The sequence below is a fragment of the Leucoraja erinacea genome, chromosome 14, assembly GCF_028641065.1.
Source record: "Leucoraja erinacea ecotype New England chromosome 14, Leri_hhj_1, whole genome shotgun sequence".
In the NCBI taxonomy this organism is placed as follows: Eukaryota; Metazoa; Chordata; class Chondrichthyes; order Rajiformes; family Rajidae; genus Leucoraja; species Leucoraja erinaceus.
The window spans coordinates 23,017,887-23,035,854 of record NC_073390.1 but is presented as its reverse complement, the minus strand read 5'-3'; the positions used below and the strand labels follow the sequence as shown (position 1 = coordinate 23,035,854).

Sequence of the window (17,968 nt, the reverse complement as noted above, 5' to 3'; positions counted from 1 at the left end):
ATCCCAAAGACATGCGGGTTTGTAGGTGCTGATAAGAGTCTTGGCATCAACAATAAACCTTCCCTTTTGTACACTGACATAAGATTATCCAATGCAAGCACATAGTCATACAGCACGGGAACAGGTCCTTCGGCCCAATTCATCCATGCCAACCAAGATGCCTGGGTTAGGCCCAAATCCCTCGAAACATTTCCTATCGATGAACCTTTCCAAGTGTCTTTTACATGATAAATTTAAATGTTTGAATGATAAATTTAAACATTTAAACGATAAATTTAAATGCTAATTTTAAATGTTAAATAATAAATGATCCCAGAGTGTGTGGACCTGCCTTGCAAAGGGACAAAGCTCTCAGCACCAGCAGCAATGAAGAGTTCGGTGAAGGTTGGCACTTGTATTTTGTTGCGTTTCCCTGGGATGTCTGACTGTAACAACTCACCTGAGTGGGTGCAGATACCGAAGAGGAGGAGGAAGCAACAGGAATGTCTGGCTGGACAGTGGCTACAGTAGCAGTGGGAGTGAAAATCAGCTGCAGAGATAGAGAGAAGATCAGGAAAGAGCAGGAACAAAGATGAACAAAGATGTACAGCACAAGAACAGGCCCTTCGGCCCATGCTGTCTGTGCCGAACGTGACGCCAAGATATACTCATCTGCTCGCACATGATCCATATCACTGAACGTGGAACAGTGCAGCACAAGAACAGGCCCTGTTCTTTGGCACAATGTCTGTGCCAAATATGATGCCAAGACCAATTCTTATGTGCCTGCATGTGATCTATATCCCTCCATTTCCAGTATGTTCATGTGTCTATCTAAAAGCCTCTTAAGCACCTCTATCGTATCTACCTCCACCACCACCGCAGGCAGCACGTTCCAGGCACCTATCACACTCTGTATTAAAAAATCCTGGCCCATACATCTTTAAACTTTCCCCCTCACACCTTAAAGATATGCCCCCTAATCATTGACATTTCCACTCCTGAAAAAGAATTCTGACTGTCTATCTTATCTACACCACTCGTCATTTCATATACTTCTTAACTAATCTCCCCTCAACCTCCGGCATTCCAGAAAAAAACAATCCAAGTCTGTCCAAACTTCTCCTTTTAGCTATTATAGGTATCTACTATTCTAGGCAGCATTCCGAGTGTCATGAGAAACAAGCAAACACTCTGCTTCCAAAGGGCTAACTTTTCACCTGCTGCCTCAGAAAAGGAGCCAACATAATCAAAGACTTGTCACACCCGGTCATTTCTTCTCCACCCTACTCTTGTTGTGCATAAGGTACAAAAGCTTGAAAGCGTGCATCATCAGACTTAGGAATAGTTTGTCCCCTCTGTTACCAGGTTTCTGAACGGTCCTTCCATAAGCTAAGATACTGTCTAATTCCCCTCTATCCCATTTTCCAGTCTTGATTTTCCATCTCTACCCCATTGCAGACATTGGACTTTATCAATGGAACTGGTACTCAACAATGATGAGAACTATATTCTGCACACTGTATTTTCCCCTTTTGTACTTGTGTTTGACTTGATTTTATTAGTGCATCGTATTTTCTGATCTGATTGGATAGAATGCATAAGTCTGTAAGTTATAAGAGCAGAATTAGGCCATTCAGCACATCAAGTCTACTCCACATTTCAATCATAGCTGATCTATCCTACTCTCTCAACCCAATTCTCCTGCTGTCTCCCCATAACCCCTGACACACATACTAATCAAGAATCTGACCATCTCTGCTTTAAAAATATCCATTGACTTGGCATCCATAGAAACATTGAAAATAGGTGTAGGAGTAGGCCATTCGGCCCTTCGAGCCAGCAATACAATTCAATATGATCAAGGCTGATCATCCAAAATCAGTACCCCATTCCTGCTTTCTCCTCTATATCTTTTGATTCAGTTAGCCCTAAGAGCTCTACCTAACTCTCTCATGAAAACATCCAGTGATTTGGCCTTCACTGCCTTCTGTGGCAGAGAATTACACAGATTCACAACTCTCTGGGTAAATAATACCCCTTATTCTTACACTGTGACCCCTGGTTCTGGACTCCCCCAACATTGGGAACATTCCACAGCCTTCTGTGGCAATGAATTTCACAGATTCACCACCATCTGACTGAAGAAATTCCTCCTAGTTTCCTTTCTAAAAGTACATCCTTTTAATCTCAGGCTCTGGCCTCTGGTCCTAGACTCTCCCGCTAATGGAAATATCTTCTCCACATTCACTCCGTCCAGGCCTTTCACTATTCTGTAAGTTTCAATGAGGCCCCTCCTCATCCTTCTAGACTGCAGCGAGTACCAGCCCACAGTGCTGTCAAAGTGACACAACATTCCAATCCATTGGTCAGCCGCAGAGTAGGTGCCGTTCCCGTGAGTGTAACGCCGGTTCGCCCGCTGCATGACACTCACCATCTGGGCTCTGAGATACATCTGGGCTTGGCTGGCAGTGAGGGTTGGGGTGGTGTTGCCGAGCAACATGGCTTGTTGGGTGATGCCACTGCCCGAGGCGTTTGCAGTCTGGGTGCGACTCACCAGCTGAGGGGCAGCGGAGGGAGGCGAGAGATTAATCTGCACATGAGAGAAACCCCCCCAACCCAAAAAAATAAGACGCATTAAAGTCAAGCTAGAACAGAATGTCATCTTGCATGCAAAACAGATCAGAGATTATGGAAACGTGCAATACAGAAACCTAATCACACACCGGAATTAATGGTTTCCCCATTCTCTTCTCCATACTGTGGACAGAAGGAACTACAGATACCGGTCTACAAAAAGGGACATGTAGTGCTGCAGTAACTCAGCAGGCCAGGCAGCATCTCTGGAGGACATGGATGAGTGACATTTCAGGTCGGAATCTTTCTTCAGACTGATCGTACAATCATTCTGGTACATACTTCTCTCCTCAACCTCTGATGTTCCAGTGGAAACAATCCAAATTTGTCCAGCCTCTCCTTGATACTCATACCCTTGTAGGATCTACTGGGATTTCCTGAAGCCCCTTTTACCTACATTCTCACCAATCATAACCCGTGTGCAGATATGACCAATTAGTGCGTCCGACATTGGAGTTGTTATTGAGTTCTTGTGAGGCTGCTGGCGAGTTGCCAGCGGTGACAGGCTGCATGCAAAACCAACGTGGGCGTAAAGGCCCCACACCCTCTAATCAAAGCAGAATTCTGGTCAAATTCTTCTCCACCTTCTCCAAAGCCTCCAACCATGTCTCCCGTGGGGGCTGCGGGTAGGGAACGGCTAAGGGTAGGGAACGGCTGCGTTGGGGGAGCAGACCCAAGGGGTCTGCCATTGGTCTAGTTTATTTTACTTTTCCTTTTCATCGGTTGGAGCTGCATACTAAATCTCGTTCCACTGACGTGCAATGACAATTAAAAAAAATATATTATTATTATGTCCTTCCTGTAATGGGGCAACCAGAACTGCATGCAATACTACAAAACCAACGTGGGCGTAAAGGCCCCACACCCTCTAATCAAAGCAGAATTCTGGTCAAATTCTTCTCCACCTTCTCCAAAGCCTCCAACCATGTCTCCCGTGGGGGCTGCGGGTAGGGAACAGCTAAGGGTAGGGATAGACGTATCATTTCACTTGCACGTTTTGTGCAATGTGACAAATAAACCGTTGTATTGTATTGTTGTATTGTACAAATGCTGAAAATCCTACTACAGTCATTCTGAATAAGGATCCCAACCTGAAATGCCGCCTGTCCACGTTCTCCAAAAACGCTGACCCGCTAATCCCGCACTTTGCCTCTTTTTTTTAGTAAACTGGTACCTTGTGTCTACAATAACCTATTATCTAAATGGTGGCCGACTAGGAAAAGGGGAGATGCAGCGAGACCTGGGTGTCATGGTACACCAGTCATTGAAAGTAGGCATGCAGGTGCAGCAGGCAGTGAAGAAAGCGAATGGTATGTTAGCTTTCATAGCAAAAGGATTTGAGTATAGGAGCAGGGAGGTTCTACTGCAGTTGTACAGGGTCTTGGTGAGACCACACCTGGAGTATTGCGTACAGTTTTGGTCTCCAAATCTGAGGAAGGACATTATTGCCATAGAGGGGGTGCAGAGAAGGTTCACCAGACTGATTCCTGGGATGTCAGGACTGTCTTATGAAGAAAGACTGGATAGACTTGGTTTATACTCTCTAGAATTTAGGAGATTGAGAGGGAATCTTATAGAAACTTACAAAATTCTTAAGGGGTTGGACAGGCTAGATGCAGGAAGATTGCTCCCGATGTTGGGGAAGTCCAGGACAAGGGGTCACAGCTTAAGGATAAGGGGGAAATCCTTTAAAACCGAGATGAGAAGAACTTTTTTCACACAGAGAGTGGTGAATCTCTGGAACTCTCTGCCGCAGAGGGTAGTCGAGGCCAGTTCATTGGCTATATTTAAGAGGGAGTTAGATGTGGCCCTTGTGGCTAAGGGGATCAGAGGGTATGGAGAGAAGGCAGGTACAGGATACTGAGTTGGATGATCAGCCATGATCATATTGAATGGCGGTGCAGGCTCGAAGGGCCGAATGGCCTACTCCTGCACCTAATTTCTATGTTTCTATAACTCTCAGAGAGCTCAACTCCAACATAACTTCCCTCTGAATGCTCCTAGTTTAGTTCAGAGATACAGCATGGAAACTGGCCCTTCGGTCCAAGTCCATGCCGACCATCGATCACGCATTCACAGTTGTTCTATGTTGTCCAACTTTCTAATTCGCTCTAGGGGCAATTTTGAGTTTTTAGTCAAGTGGTACTGCCAATACAGCTACTGCCTCATAGCTCCAAGTTCAATCCTGACCTCCAGTGCTATCTGGGTGGATGTTCTTCTTGTAACTTCGTGGGTTTCCTCCGTGTGCTCCTAGTTCCTTTCCACATCCCAAGGACGGCCAGTTTGAACATCAATTCGCCTCTATAAATTGCCCCTGATGTATAGGGAGTGGATGCGAAAGTGGGAAAACATAGAGCTAGTGTGAACAGGCAATCAATAGTCGGCATGGGCTTGGTGGGCCAAAGGGCCTGTGTTCATGCTATATCTTTAAAGACTAAACCATTAAGGGCCTGTCCCACTTAGGCAATTTTTTAGGCTACTACAGATGACTAGGCTGTCGCCACATGGTCACCTGTATGGTCGTGAGTAGTCTCCTCAGTCGCCCAAAAAGTCGTAGCGTCTTTCTGGTCACCCCTGGATTTTCAACATGTTGAAACATTTTTGGAGACAATCAGCGACAGTGGGTTTGACGCCAATGAGCGCAGCTTGACTTCCCCTGACGTAGGCGCTGTCGTAGTTGTCGCCAATTTAACGTAGGTTGTCGCCGGTTCTGACTTTGGGGTTTTTTTGTTGTTAAAGTAATGATTCTATTTCAAATTTTATGTGGAAGTGGGGTCCAGTCACCATTTTTTCAGCACCCTGATACGACTATGACAGTCACCGGCAGTCGCCTAAAAAAAGCCTAAGTGGTTCAGGCCCTTTAGGCTCCTAAGAACTACACACACTAACCTCAATTAACAATGGACTGATTTTAGTTGCACTAAGTACTTTGGAATTTTGTTTTGCAGTAGGACTGGGGTTATTACTTTGTTGTATTTTTATCTATTCCATACCATCTATTGTGCGTACTGCATTTACAGGCCTGTTATGCTGCTGCAAGTAAGAATTTATTTCTTCTGTCGGTACATTTAGTCATCAAGTCATAAAGTCATACAGCATGGAAACAGGCTTGCCCACACTGACCACCATGGCCCATCTACACTCGTCCCACCTGCCTGCATTTGGCTCATATCCCTCCAAACCAATCCTATCTATGTTCCTGTCCAAATGTTTTTTGAAACGTTGTGATCGTACGTTATGATATGACAATGAAACACTCTGGACTCTCTGAAGAGCATCCTGCTGCACTGTTCCCTTTAGTATTAACACATCGCGAGGATGTTGGTGACTCACTGAGGTTTGTGACCCACTCTGTTGTTGACTGGCGCCTCCTGTTGGAGAAGATGACTGACGTCCGCCTCCCTGAAATTGCAGTGGGAAGAATAATGAGAAACACACATCACAGGGTCAAGTGTGAGGCCTTAGCCTCCGAGGAACCAGACACTGAAACCTCACGCTACATTATTAATACCTTTCCCAAGTTCAACTGCAATATACATTACCTTCAAGACAGAGCATAACTTAACTACCACCAGTCTCTTCCCACATTATTTTATTGATTTAGACTTTAGGCTTTAGGCATACATCACAGAATCAGGCGACCGAGTCCGCACCAACCAGCAATCGTCCGTACACCAGTTAATAGTTCTATCCTACACACTAGGGACAATTTACAATTTTATCAAACCCAATTAGCCTACAAACCTGTACATCGAGAATGTGGGAGGAAACTGGAGCACTCGGAGAAAACCCACGCTGTCACAGGGAGAACGTATAAACTCTCTACAGACAGCACCCATAGTCAGGGTCGAACCCGGGACTCTGATGCTGTAAAGAAGCAACTCTACCGCTGCACCACTGTGCCGCAGCTTCATAGAGTCCTACAACATGAAATCGGCCCTTCAGGCCAACCTGCCCACACCGACCAGGATGCCTCACCTACTCTCGTCCCAGCTACCCATGTTTGGCCCATATCTCTCTAAAACCTATGCAATCCATATACTTGTCCAAATGCCCTTCAAATGTTGTCATTGTACCTGCTTCAAATACCTCCTCCGGCAGCTCTTCAGGCAACATTCTACCCCAAGGTAAGCTCGGAGTTGTTATCCACACTCTTCCCCCCACCCCCACACCTGTCCCCCCAAACCGCCATCCGAACCCTCTCCCCGTCCCCCGAGATCTCACCTGCTGGACGGATGTCAAGCTCTGGATCTGGGTGCTGCTCAGCTGTTGCTGTTGCAGTGCTGCGGTCTGCAGCATTAAATGCTGCTGCTGCGCGGCATACATCTGCTGCAGGTACTGGGCTGCAGTGCTGGGCTGTCGGTGCAAGGCTTGCTGGATCACCTGCGGGGGGACAAGACAACGTCAGACTTACCAATGAAGGAACATAGAATTGCAGATAATGATTTACGCAAAAGGACACAAAGTGCTGGAGTAACTCAGCGGGTCAGGCAGCGCCCCTGGATAGAGGACATTTCAGGTCAGGACCATTCTTCAGACGTGATATGTCACCTACCGATGTTCTTCAGAGATGCCACCTGACCCACTAAGTTACTCCAGCACTTTATATCCTTTCTTCAGACTTTAAAAGGTGCGCGCCACACTGTAAGCTCCCGTCTCCACTCATCATGAACTGGTTCTGATTGTAGAGACGTCCTTTCTCACCACTCCTGTGTGATTTTTATGTCACACGCAGGACTGTGGAAGCACGGTCTCCACATCATGCGATTGCTGTACGATTTCTGACCTAAAGATAGGTATGTTACAAAACTTACCTTCAGCGGCGCTGCAGTTCTGCCACTATGCCCTTTGAGAGGGGGGCGAGATTAAAATGCTGTTTTGTCCTGCGTGTCGGGAATCGATTTTCTCAGGCTGTTAAGCTGCTGAAGAATAATCGATCCAACTTGCGTTCTCTGAAGTTTTTTATAAACATCGCTGGATAATTTAATCGCAGCAGTAAAATAAAAATAGACTTCTAACGCCGTCAACGCCGACAACGGGACGGATCTCACGTATGGGAGAGCTAAAGGTAAGCCGTTTATTTTACATATAAACTTGCTTTTTAGAATTACATTAATCCAAGTTTTACGTTGCGAAAAGGTGATTTAAGCCCCATACGAACTGGCAGTGTTTTTCCTGCCGATATGGGATTTAAATTCACCGCAAACCACACGTTCCAAACAATCGCGTTCCACAAAATCCCACTCGCAAGGTGATTAAAATGGCCATTAATTTGCAGGAATTAAACACTAAATTTGTTCCATTTGGCCTATAAATTCATGACAATGAGATTTAAAAATTATGTTATATTGTGAATTTTAGTGTGAATGTTATTTGGACACTTAGGCTATTTAAAAATGTTAACCTTTTCTTAAGAAATGGATAGATGTTTAGATCTAGTTATTAAATTTTGTAATTAGCTACATTTAGGTGACTAACTAATTATATGCTTTAATTTCAGGTCATCCAAGTAAGATTGTTTCATATTTGTTTCAGAATGCTTCAATCTATAATGACTGAAAATTTCATTCAGTTCTTTTAATTTTTAAGAAAGTTATGGGCTTTTGACTGTCCTTGATTACAGCTTTTGAGTTGTCAATGGAAAAGCAATAGGGAACAAGATGCTAATTTCCGAGTATGAAAATGGCCATTACCTTTTTAATACTGAAGATATGAAAGTGAATTAGGTGTCAAATTAAACTTCTTTTTATGCTTTATCTGATGGGATAAATTGCAGACTTGATTTTTAAAATCTCAAAATTTTGTAACATTGCTACTATAGACTAAAAAAAGGTGTTGGCAAAAAGAGGGGGGGGGAAGAAGGTGGGAGGATGAGAGAGGGAGGATGAGAGAGGGAGGGGGAGAGAAGAATGGGAGAGAGGGAGCGGGAGAGTGGGAGGGGGGGAGAGGGAGAGAGGGGGAGACTGCTGCTACGTACGGTGGCAGCAGAGGATAGGGAGGAAAGGTAGAATTGTTCGGTGAACTTTTGTAACTTTGTTGGCGCCAGAAACGTGGCGGCATTTGTGTACTGCCGAGGTGAGGTATGCTATATGATTCTACCAGTTTGCATGCAAAACCAAGCATTTCTCGGTACCTAGGCACATGTGACAATAAAATATAATTGAACGAAGAGTACGTACCTGAACAGCTTGTCGGTCCGAGCTGCTGTAGACTGAGATTTGAGGACCCTGAGCCCTGGGAGATGTGCTGACAGTGGTAGTTGTTGTGCATGTTGTAATACTTTGATCATTTTCCATGGCTGTGCAGGTCCTGACAATCAATGCATCGGGTACAACGATCAAACGCAGGGTTTCAAAGCTGCAAGGTTGCAATACAGGAACTTAGCATTCACACCCTTAATGCTGTCATCGAGAGTTACGCTGGCAGTGTCTATATTGGGCAGACTTACCACTTGCCAGTTCCATGGAAGTCAGTTACAAAGAGAGCTGGCATAAAAAACACTATAGACCACATCCTGGCCGCTGTACTGATCAGTATAAATGAAGATCAGAAAAGGTAATTGGGTACAGGAGCTGCAGGTGTTTGATTCTTGAGCAGAATAAAATGACAAGGAAGATGAAGAGGAATTTATTTTAGCCACAGGATGGTAAGTCAGTGGGATTCATTCCCACAGATGGCTGTGGAGGCCAAGTTATTGGGTAACTTTAATGCAAAGATTGACAGATTCTTCATTAGTAAGGGTGTCAAAGGTTATGGGGAGAAGGCAGGAGAATGGGGTTGAAGAGGAAAGATAGATCTGCCACGATGGAATGTAGAATCGATGGGCCAAATGGCCTAATTCTGCTCCCATGAGTCATGAGAATACAATGTACTGGAGGAACTTAGACAGCAGTCTGAAGAAGGGTCTCGACCCAAAATGTCACCCATTCCTTTACTTCAGAGATGCTACCTCATCCGCTGAATTACTCCAGCATATTGTGTCTACCTTCGATTTAAACCAGCATCTGCAGTTCTTTCTTACACAAACTTAGACAGCATCTGTGGAGGAAATTGATGGAACCCTACTTCAGACTGGTGGAAACCATAATAGAGAGGAGCAGAATTAGGCCATTCAGACCATCATGTTGGTACGAGACTCTTCTTCAGACTGCTTCGATTTCTCTATGTTTCCTCTTCCCACTGTCCCCTTCCATCCAAATCCCTCCGCCTTTACATTTTACTCCCTTTCTCTCCAAATATGACACCCTTTGTCCGCTTTACAGCTTTAGCCTTTGTCACTAACTCCACCAATCTACCAATCAACGTGTACCCACCTATCACATGCCAGGCTGTGTCCCAGTCCCACCTCCCTTTTCCAGCTTTCTCCTCCCTTCTCTATCTGTCTAATCATGTCGTCTGTCCATTCCCTCCACAGATGCTGCCTAATCCACTGAGTTCCTCCAGCACTTTCTCTTTTGCTGAAGATACTTCTCGAGAAGGACTGCAGAAAAGATTCACAAGGATGTGCAAAAGGACACAACCCAATGGTATGAGGATTGAATTTTCCAATTTTACGTAACCCCTCCCCCTCCCAATCCCTTCTCGCCCCCACTCCCTCCCTTTCTTTACACCACACCCTGCGCCCCACCTGGACTCGCACTCATCCCCCCCCCCCCCCCCCCCCCCCCCCCCCCCCCCCCCTCCCACCCGCTCCCCCGCCCCCCACCCCCCCCCCGCCTTGAATCCCCCCCGCCCCCTCCCTCACTCCCCCCCCCACCCCCACCCCCCCCCCCCCTCTCTCTCCCTCCCTCACACCTCGTCGCCGTGCTTTGTCCTGCCTCTTCTCTCTTCCAGCTTTCTTTTCTTGCTCCCCACCCCCCCCCCCTCCCCAATGCCCCCCGACACACACACAATCAGTCTGAGGAAGCTTCCCGACCCAAAACTTCACCTATCCATGTTATCCAGAGATGCTGCCTGACCCATTGAGTTACTCCAGCACCTTCTGTCCTCTTTTCACAATGATGTTGCCTGGATGGGCCTTGAGTTATGAAAACAGGCTGGATAGGCTGGGACTGTTCACCATGGAGAGTAGGATGTTGAGGGGTGACCTTACAGAGGTATATAACATCTTGAGGGCCTTAGATAAACCCAGTCTTTTATCCAGGGTGAGGGAGTATGGAAGAGAGGTGGGGGCGGGGCAAAGCCTGGCAAATGACAGGTGGATACAGGTGAGGGGGAGTGGGCTTGATTGGCACATGGGATTTGCACAGAGATGAGGAAAAATGAGGTTCTAATTCACTCTCACCCACTCACGCTGCATTAATCCACTACAATGCCTTTCCACACGCGTAGTGTGATTCTACACCGGAGCTATGTTAGTCCAAGCTGGCACAATTCAAATCCAGACTGGGATCTCTTCACCACATTAACAGGGTGCTGTAATATTTCCTGTGGCTTGTGGGTTCTGAATGAGATGAACCAGTGGCCACACAGGCTGACAGCTCTGTACGAGCAGACCAGCAAAAGCATTGACAGCTTGGTCCGAAGTCAGAAACAACTTAGGCATTGGAAACTAGTCTCCCTGCGTTAAAATGCCAAGACAGCGGTAATTAAGTGCAATGAGGAGAAATATTGAAGATTTTACTGCTGTTAGTAATCACACTCCACCAGAACGCATTTACAAGCTGACACACAGTACCGCTGCATCATTGCTAATGTGTTGCTGGAGCCACGTTAGTCGTGTGAAGAAAAAGCTCTTGTGTTTGGGAATTACCTGACAGGGAAGAAATTTACTAACGTATTGTTAGCCCGAGTATGACGCACGATATAACTACCGAGGAAATTTGTAGGGAAGTGACAAGCCTTAGCTTAATTCCACATCGTGGCTGAAAGATATCCAAGACTATCTGCTTACCCACAAGATTTACCCGCGGATATGCAGAATACAGAATGAATCAGGAACACCGTTGATGTAGAACAGGGCCACACAGGAGTAGACCCTTCGGCCCACGATGTCTGTGCCAAACAGGATGCAATCCCTCGGTAGTCAACCATTTCAACTCCCCTTCCCTTTCACAAAATGATCTTTCTGTCCTGGGCCTTCTCCATTGCCAGAGTGAGGCTACAGGCAAATTGAAGGAACAGCACCTCATATTTTGCTTGAGTAGCTTACAACCCAATGAAATGAACAATGAGTCCTCCAATTTTAGGCTAACCTAGTATGAATGTCGAATTCTCTAATTTTAAGTAACTTAATCTTCCCCTCTCCTCACCACCCTCCCTCCTTACTCCCTTCCTCCTCTCTAGTCATTTTACCTATTCCACAGATCTCCATATTGTTTCACTTGAGATCACACATTCCCTAGTCAAAAAAGGGCCTACCAGGCACCGCCCTGCTTGAGAGCATTTGTGGCTAGCCCTGATTGATCCTGGTCTTTTCTCGCCTCCAGCTCCTCACCTCCTCCCCCCCCCCCCCCCACCTACTTTCTCCCCATTTAAAACATCACCCATCCCATTTTCTCCAATGATGCTGCCTGACCCGCTGAGTTACTCTAGCACTTTAATAATAATAATAATGCATTTTATTTGCTGGCGCCTTTCTGGACACCCAAGGACACCTTACAGGACATAAAATCACAATACATTTATCAATATTAAAATCGTTGATTAAAAACAAAAACCAAAAAAACAAAAAATACACAAAACATTTTAAGTCATTAAAATCAGGGTGAACATGGTGGAAGTTATGTCGGGTATGCTAATCTAAACAGGGTGTTTTGAGTTGTGATTTGAATTGATCGATGATGTCCAGGTGACAGATGGGAGGTGGGAGAGTGTTCCAGAGACATGGGGCAGAGCAGCTGAAGGCTCTGGCACCCATGGTGCTGAGTCTAAATGTGGGGACAGTTAAAATTGCAGCTGAGGAGGAACGAAGTGACTGGGAAGGAGTGTATGGTAGCAGCAGGTCAGAGAGGTATTGGGGAGCAACGTGGTGTAGGGCTTTGAAGGTCAGCAGTAAAATCTTGTAGTTAATCCGGTGGTGCACAGGGAGCCAGTGGGGTTGAGTGAGGATGGGTGTGATGTGGTCCGATGATCTGGTGCGGGTGATGATCCAGGCTGCAGAGTTCTGAATGCATTGGAGGCGCCTATCTTAAACTAATCTCCCCTTCGTGCATGTGATCCATATCCCCCCTGTTCATTCTGGTTGTGGGGTGATCAGAATTGTTGCATCCCACATCTTTGAAAGAGCTTTCTAATTCTCCTCCCTGCTGCTTTCTCTCTTTCAAAAGGTCTGAAGTTCTTATTTAGACTCCCATATGTGTCTAATTGTCCTATCTGCTTCCACCATCATCCTGGAAGCGCGCTCCAGGCACCCATGTGTAAAAAAAACACGTCACGCACATCTCCATTAAACTTTACCACTCTCACTTTAAAACAATGCCCTATAGTTTTTAACATTTCCACGCTAGGATAAAGGTTCTGACCATCTACCCGATCTATGCCTCTAGGGGCATTTCTAAACTTCTATCAGGATTCCATCAGCCTCCGATATTCCAGCAAAAAACAACCCAATGTGTCCAACCTCTTAGATGACAGGGTATTAAGTATAAGGAGACGTTGAGCAAACTTGGATTATTTTCTCTGGAGACTCAGAGCTTGAGAGGACACCTGATAGAAGGATAATGAGAGGAACAGATAAGGTAGACAGTCACAACCTATTTCCCAGTGCGGAATTGTCAAAGTCTAGAGGGGTCAAAGGTCAAAGGGGCAAAGTTTAAAGGAGAGGTGCAGGTGAAAGTTTTTTTTTTACACAGAAAATGGTGGATGCCTGGAACATGCTGCCAGAGGTGGTGGTGAGATAGAGGCATGAGATAGCGGCATTTAAGAAACTCTTTTGATAGGCAGGGAATGGAGGGATATGAATCACATGCAGGCAAAGGAGATTAGTTTAATTTGGTATCATGTTTGGCACAGACATTGTGAGCTGAATTGCCTGTTCCTTTGCTGTACTGTTTTATGTTCTAAATTCTTTGGGTGGTGCAGTGGTGCAGTGGGTACAGCTGCCACCTCACAGTAGTTTGATCCTAACCTCGGGTGCTATCTGTGCGGAGTTTGCACATACTCTCCCTGCAACCCCGTGGGTTTCCCACCGTGCGCTCTGGTTGCCTCCCACATCCTAAAGATGTGGAAGTAAAAACTGGGAACTGGAGTAAAATTGCCCCCGAGTGTGACAATAGACAATAGGTGCAGGAGTAGGCCACTCGGCCTTTCGAGCCAGCACCGCCATTCATTGTGATCATGGCTGATCATCCATTCCTGCCTTCTCCCCATATCCCTTAACTCCGCTATCGTTAAGAGCTCTATCTATCTCTCTTGAAAACATCCCGAGAAATAGTCTCCACTGCCTTCTAAGGCAGAGAATTCCACAGATTCACAACTCTCTGGGTGAAAACGTTTTTCCTCATCTCCGTTCTAAATGGCCTACCCTTTATTGTTAATCTGTAGCCCCTGGTTCTGGACTCCCCCAACATTGGGAGCATGTTTAGTGCCTCTAGCATGTCCAATCCCTTCATAATATTGTATGTTTCAATAAGATATCCTCTCATCCTAAATTCCAGTGTATACAAGCCCAGTCGCTCCATTCTTTCAACATCTGACAGTCCCGCCATCCCGCGAATTAGTCTCGTGAACCTACACCACACTCCCTCAATAGCAAGAATGTCCTTCCTCAAATTTGTAGACCAAAACTGCACACAATAATCCAGCTGTAGTCTCACTTGGGTCCTGTACAACTGCAGAAGGACCTCTTTGCTCCTAAATTCAATTCCTCTTGTTATTAAGGCCAACATGACATTAGCTTTCTTCACTGCCTGCTGTACCTGCATGCTAACTTTCAGTGACGGATGAACAAGGACATCCAGATCTTGTTGCACTTCCCCTTTTCCTAACTTGATACCATTCAAATAATAATCTGCCTTTCTGTTCTTGCCACATTAAACTGCATCTACCATGCATCTGCCAATTCACCAAACCTGACTAACTCACCCTGCATCTTCATAGCATCCTCTTCACACTACCACCCAGCTTTGTCTCATCTGCAAATTTGCTAATGTTACTTTTAGAAATATAGAAACATAGAAAATAGGTGCAGGAGTAGGCCATTCGGCCCTTCGAGCCTGCACCGCCATTCAATATGATCATGGCTGATCATCCAACTCAGTACCCTGTACCTGCCTCCCTTTAGCCACAAGGGCCACATCTAACTCCCTCTTAAATATAGCCAATGAACTGGCCTCAACTACCTTCTGTAGCAGAAAATTCCACATCCCTTCATCTAAATTTTAATCCCTTCATCTAAATCATTATATTGTAAATAGCTGCGGTCCCGAGCCTTCCTGTACCCCACTAGTCACTGACTGCTATTCTGAAAAGAACCCGTTAATCCCTACTCTTTGTTTACTGTCTGCCAACCAATTTTCTATCCATGCCAGTACCCTAATACCATGTGCTCTAATTTTACCCACTAATCTCCTATGTGGGACCTTATCAAAGGCTTTCTGAAAGTCCAGGTACACTACATCCTCTGGATCTCCCTTGTCCATTTTCCTAGTTACATCCTCAAAAAATTCCAGAAGATTAGTCAAGCATGATTTCTCCTTCGTAAATCCATGCTGACTTGGAAAGATCCTGTTACTGCTATCCAAATGTTCCGCTATTTCATCTTTTATAATTGATTCCAGCATCATCCCCACCACCGATGTCAGGCTAACTGGTCTATAATTCCCTGCGTTGGGAGTGGGTGAGATAGTGGGTGATGGATGGTCAGCATGGACTCAGTGGGACGAAGGGCCTGTTTCCATGCTGTATCTCTAAACTATACTAAACTTTGGGGTGTTAGCAACAAAACTAAACAGCCCTTATCAATGCACCAGCTGCTGGCCCATACTAGGGAATTTGCCCCTGCTGAGGACACAAATATAGTCATGACCTCAGTAAGTTTGATTCCAGGCATGAGATTGCATCGCCCTGCTGCATTAATTTTATCCCTGCCGAAAAGTTGGCCAGGACTGCTCTGATCACTGACGGCATCCTCACACTACCAGGAGCTCATATTTCAGGCACCACAGACCCTTAAGTGTGTTACGTTACTGGCTAGTGGAGATTAACCACAGCGTTGAATGTGGCTAAACTTCTCAGCACGCCATCAATAATGGAGTGCCAATACCTTCCGAGCCGATTTAAGTAAAAAAGCCTGGGCCGTTAAGAGTTTCTCCGCCAGTGTCAAATGACTGCCATGGTGCAATAACCACAGACAATGCTGGAAACATCCATCTATCCAAGACTGCAAGATTGCAGAGCATGTGAACAAGGCTGATTAAAATGGGACATGCTTGCTTTCATTTAAAGACCAAAGATACTGTGTGAGTTACGTAACGAATACGTTGCCTTAAGAGCATTGAGGCAATGGCCTAAAGTTTTGTATACTGGCCAAGTCTGGATTGAGATGCAGAGCATTTGACTAGTAGGTGAAGTATCAGCCAGCAATACATATTAACATGGCCCCATCAATTCCTTAAATGCATGCATGCAGATTTATGGCAAAAAAAAGGGAAAATACCAGTTTTTAACCATTAATAGCCATTCCAAGCGGCTATACGTTAAATCGAGGGAAATCTCTCTCCATTGAATTTGCCTTTGCTGAACTAAGAACTACTTTTGCATGTCATAAGTTGTAGTAGCAGAAATAGGCCATTCGGCCCATCATGTCTACTCTGCCGTTCAATCATGGCTGATCTATCTTTCCCTTTCAATCCCAGTCTCCTGTCTTCTCCCCATAACCCCTGATACCTGTACTAATTAGGAATCTATCAATCTCCACCTTAAAAATATACAGAGACTTGGCCTCCACAGCCGTCTGTGGCAATGAATTTCAGCTTCACCACCCTCCGACCGATCAACATGTCATGCACTACCAGAGTAAATAGACTCTGACAAAGGGCCACAGTTTGTTGTCTGTAGCTTGTGCATGGCAGAGTACCATGGTGTTGCTTGTTCTGCAATTTCTAAAGCCTGCATCAAAAAATCATCACTCGTTTAAGCTGGGGCATAAATGGAACTTTCACATCCCATTTTCGAGCTCTCATGGGACAGTCTAGACAATGCGTCTATCATTACAGTTTGCTTCAAGCTACAGTATTCTACATTCTAGTAGTCATACAGCGTGGAAACAGGCCCTTCGGCCTAACTGGCCCACAACGACCAACATGTCCCTTCTACACTCGTCCCACCTACCTGCCCCATATCCTTCTAAACCTATCCTACCCATGCACCTATCTAAATGATTCTTAAACGTTGCGATAGTACCTGGCTCAACTACCTCCTCTGGCAGCTCATCCCATATACCCACCGCCCTTTGTGTGAAAGCGTTACCCCTCAGGTTCCTATTAAATCTTTCCCCCCCCATCTTAAACCAATGTCTTTTGTAGTAATATTGCAAGCATCAGAATTCTGAACGGTCTTTCCATAAACTATCGTACAGTCTTGATATACCAACCTACCGTATGTGGGATATTGGACTTTTTCTCTGAGGTAGATAAAAATGCTGGAGAAACTCGGTGGGTGAGGCAGCATCTTTGGAGCGAAGGAAAAGGTGACGTTTCGGGTGGAGACCCTTCTTGTCATCTTTTCCTTCGCTCCATAGATGCTGCCTCACCCGCTGAGTTTCTCCAGCATTTTTATCTACCTTCGCTTTTTCCAGCATCTGCAGTTCCTTCTTAAACATGACTTTTTCTCTGGAACTGTTACACCACAATGCTGAGAAAATATATTCTGTCCCCTGGTATTTTTCTCTTTGCTCTACCTGTTGTACTTGTGTCTGGCTTGATTGTATTCATGTATAGTATTATCTGATTTCATTGAATAGCACGCAATCACGATTTTCATTGTAGCTCAGTAAACATAATAATAAGCCATTGCCAATACGAAATATCGATCTTTCACTCAAGGTGATGTATAGTAACCAATTAACTTACCAACCTGCCCGTCTTTGTAGTGTGGGAGGTAATCGGAGCACCTGGGGGGTACGCCATGCGGCAACAGGGAGATCATGGAAACTACTCCCAAATAGCATCTGAAGTCAGGATCAAACTCGCATTACTCTGGTGCTCCGAGGCAGTGGCTCTACCTGTTGCACCATCCTTTTGGGTGGAGAATCGATCCCAATGGTTCAAGATACCATCCTCAAAGGACCAGACCTTTTGCCTAGTTCACAATCTTTTTTTAAAATCGAACCATCCAACAATAATTTGAAAACCTACAAACAACTCGCTCAGTAAGCCAGGCTTACAATATTGTCTCGTGACTTAATAAACAA

At 45.4% G+C, this 17,968-nt stretch overlaps 1 protein-coding gene across 2 annotated transcripts in view; it reads right to left on the bottom strand.

Moving 5' to 3' along the window:
- LOC129703393 (polyhomeotic-like protein 3) overlaps positions 1 to 17,968 on the bottom strand; it is a 60,838-nt gene that overhangs the window by 24,997 nt on the left and 17,873 nt on the right. Inside the window, exons 3-7 of one of the 2 annotated variants that reach the window (XM_055645782.1) lie at positions 8,796 to 8,973; positions 6,841 to 6,999; positions 5,950 to 6,018; positions 2,414 to 2,572; positions 440 to 529 (exon numbers count right to left, since the gene is read on the bottom strand). In XM_055645782.1, coding sequence (XP_055501757.1) covers positions 440 to 529; positions 2,414 to 2,572; positions 5,950 to 6,018; positions 6,841 to 6,999; positions 8,796 to 8,912 — 594 coding nt within the window. In that variant the 5' untranslated portion in view covers positions 8,913 to 8,973. The remainder of the gene's footprint in view (positions 1 to 439; positions 530 to 2,413; positions 2,573 to 5,949; positions 6,019 to 6,840; positions 7,000 to 8,795; positions 8,974 to 17,968) is intronic. The other variant, XM_055645783.1, reaches the window with a different exon arrangement.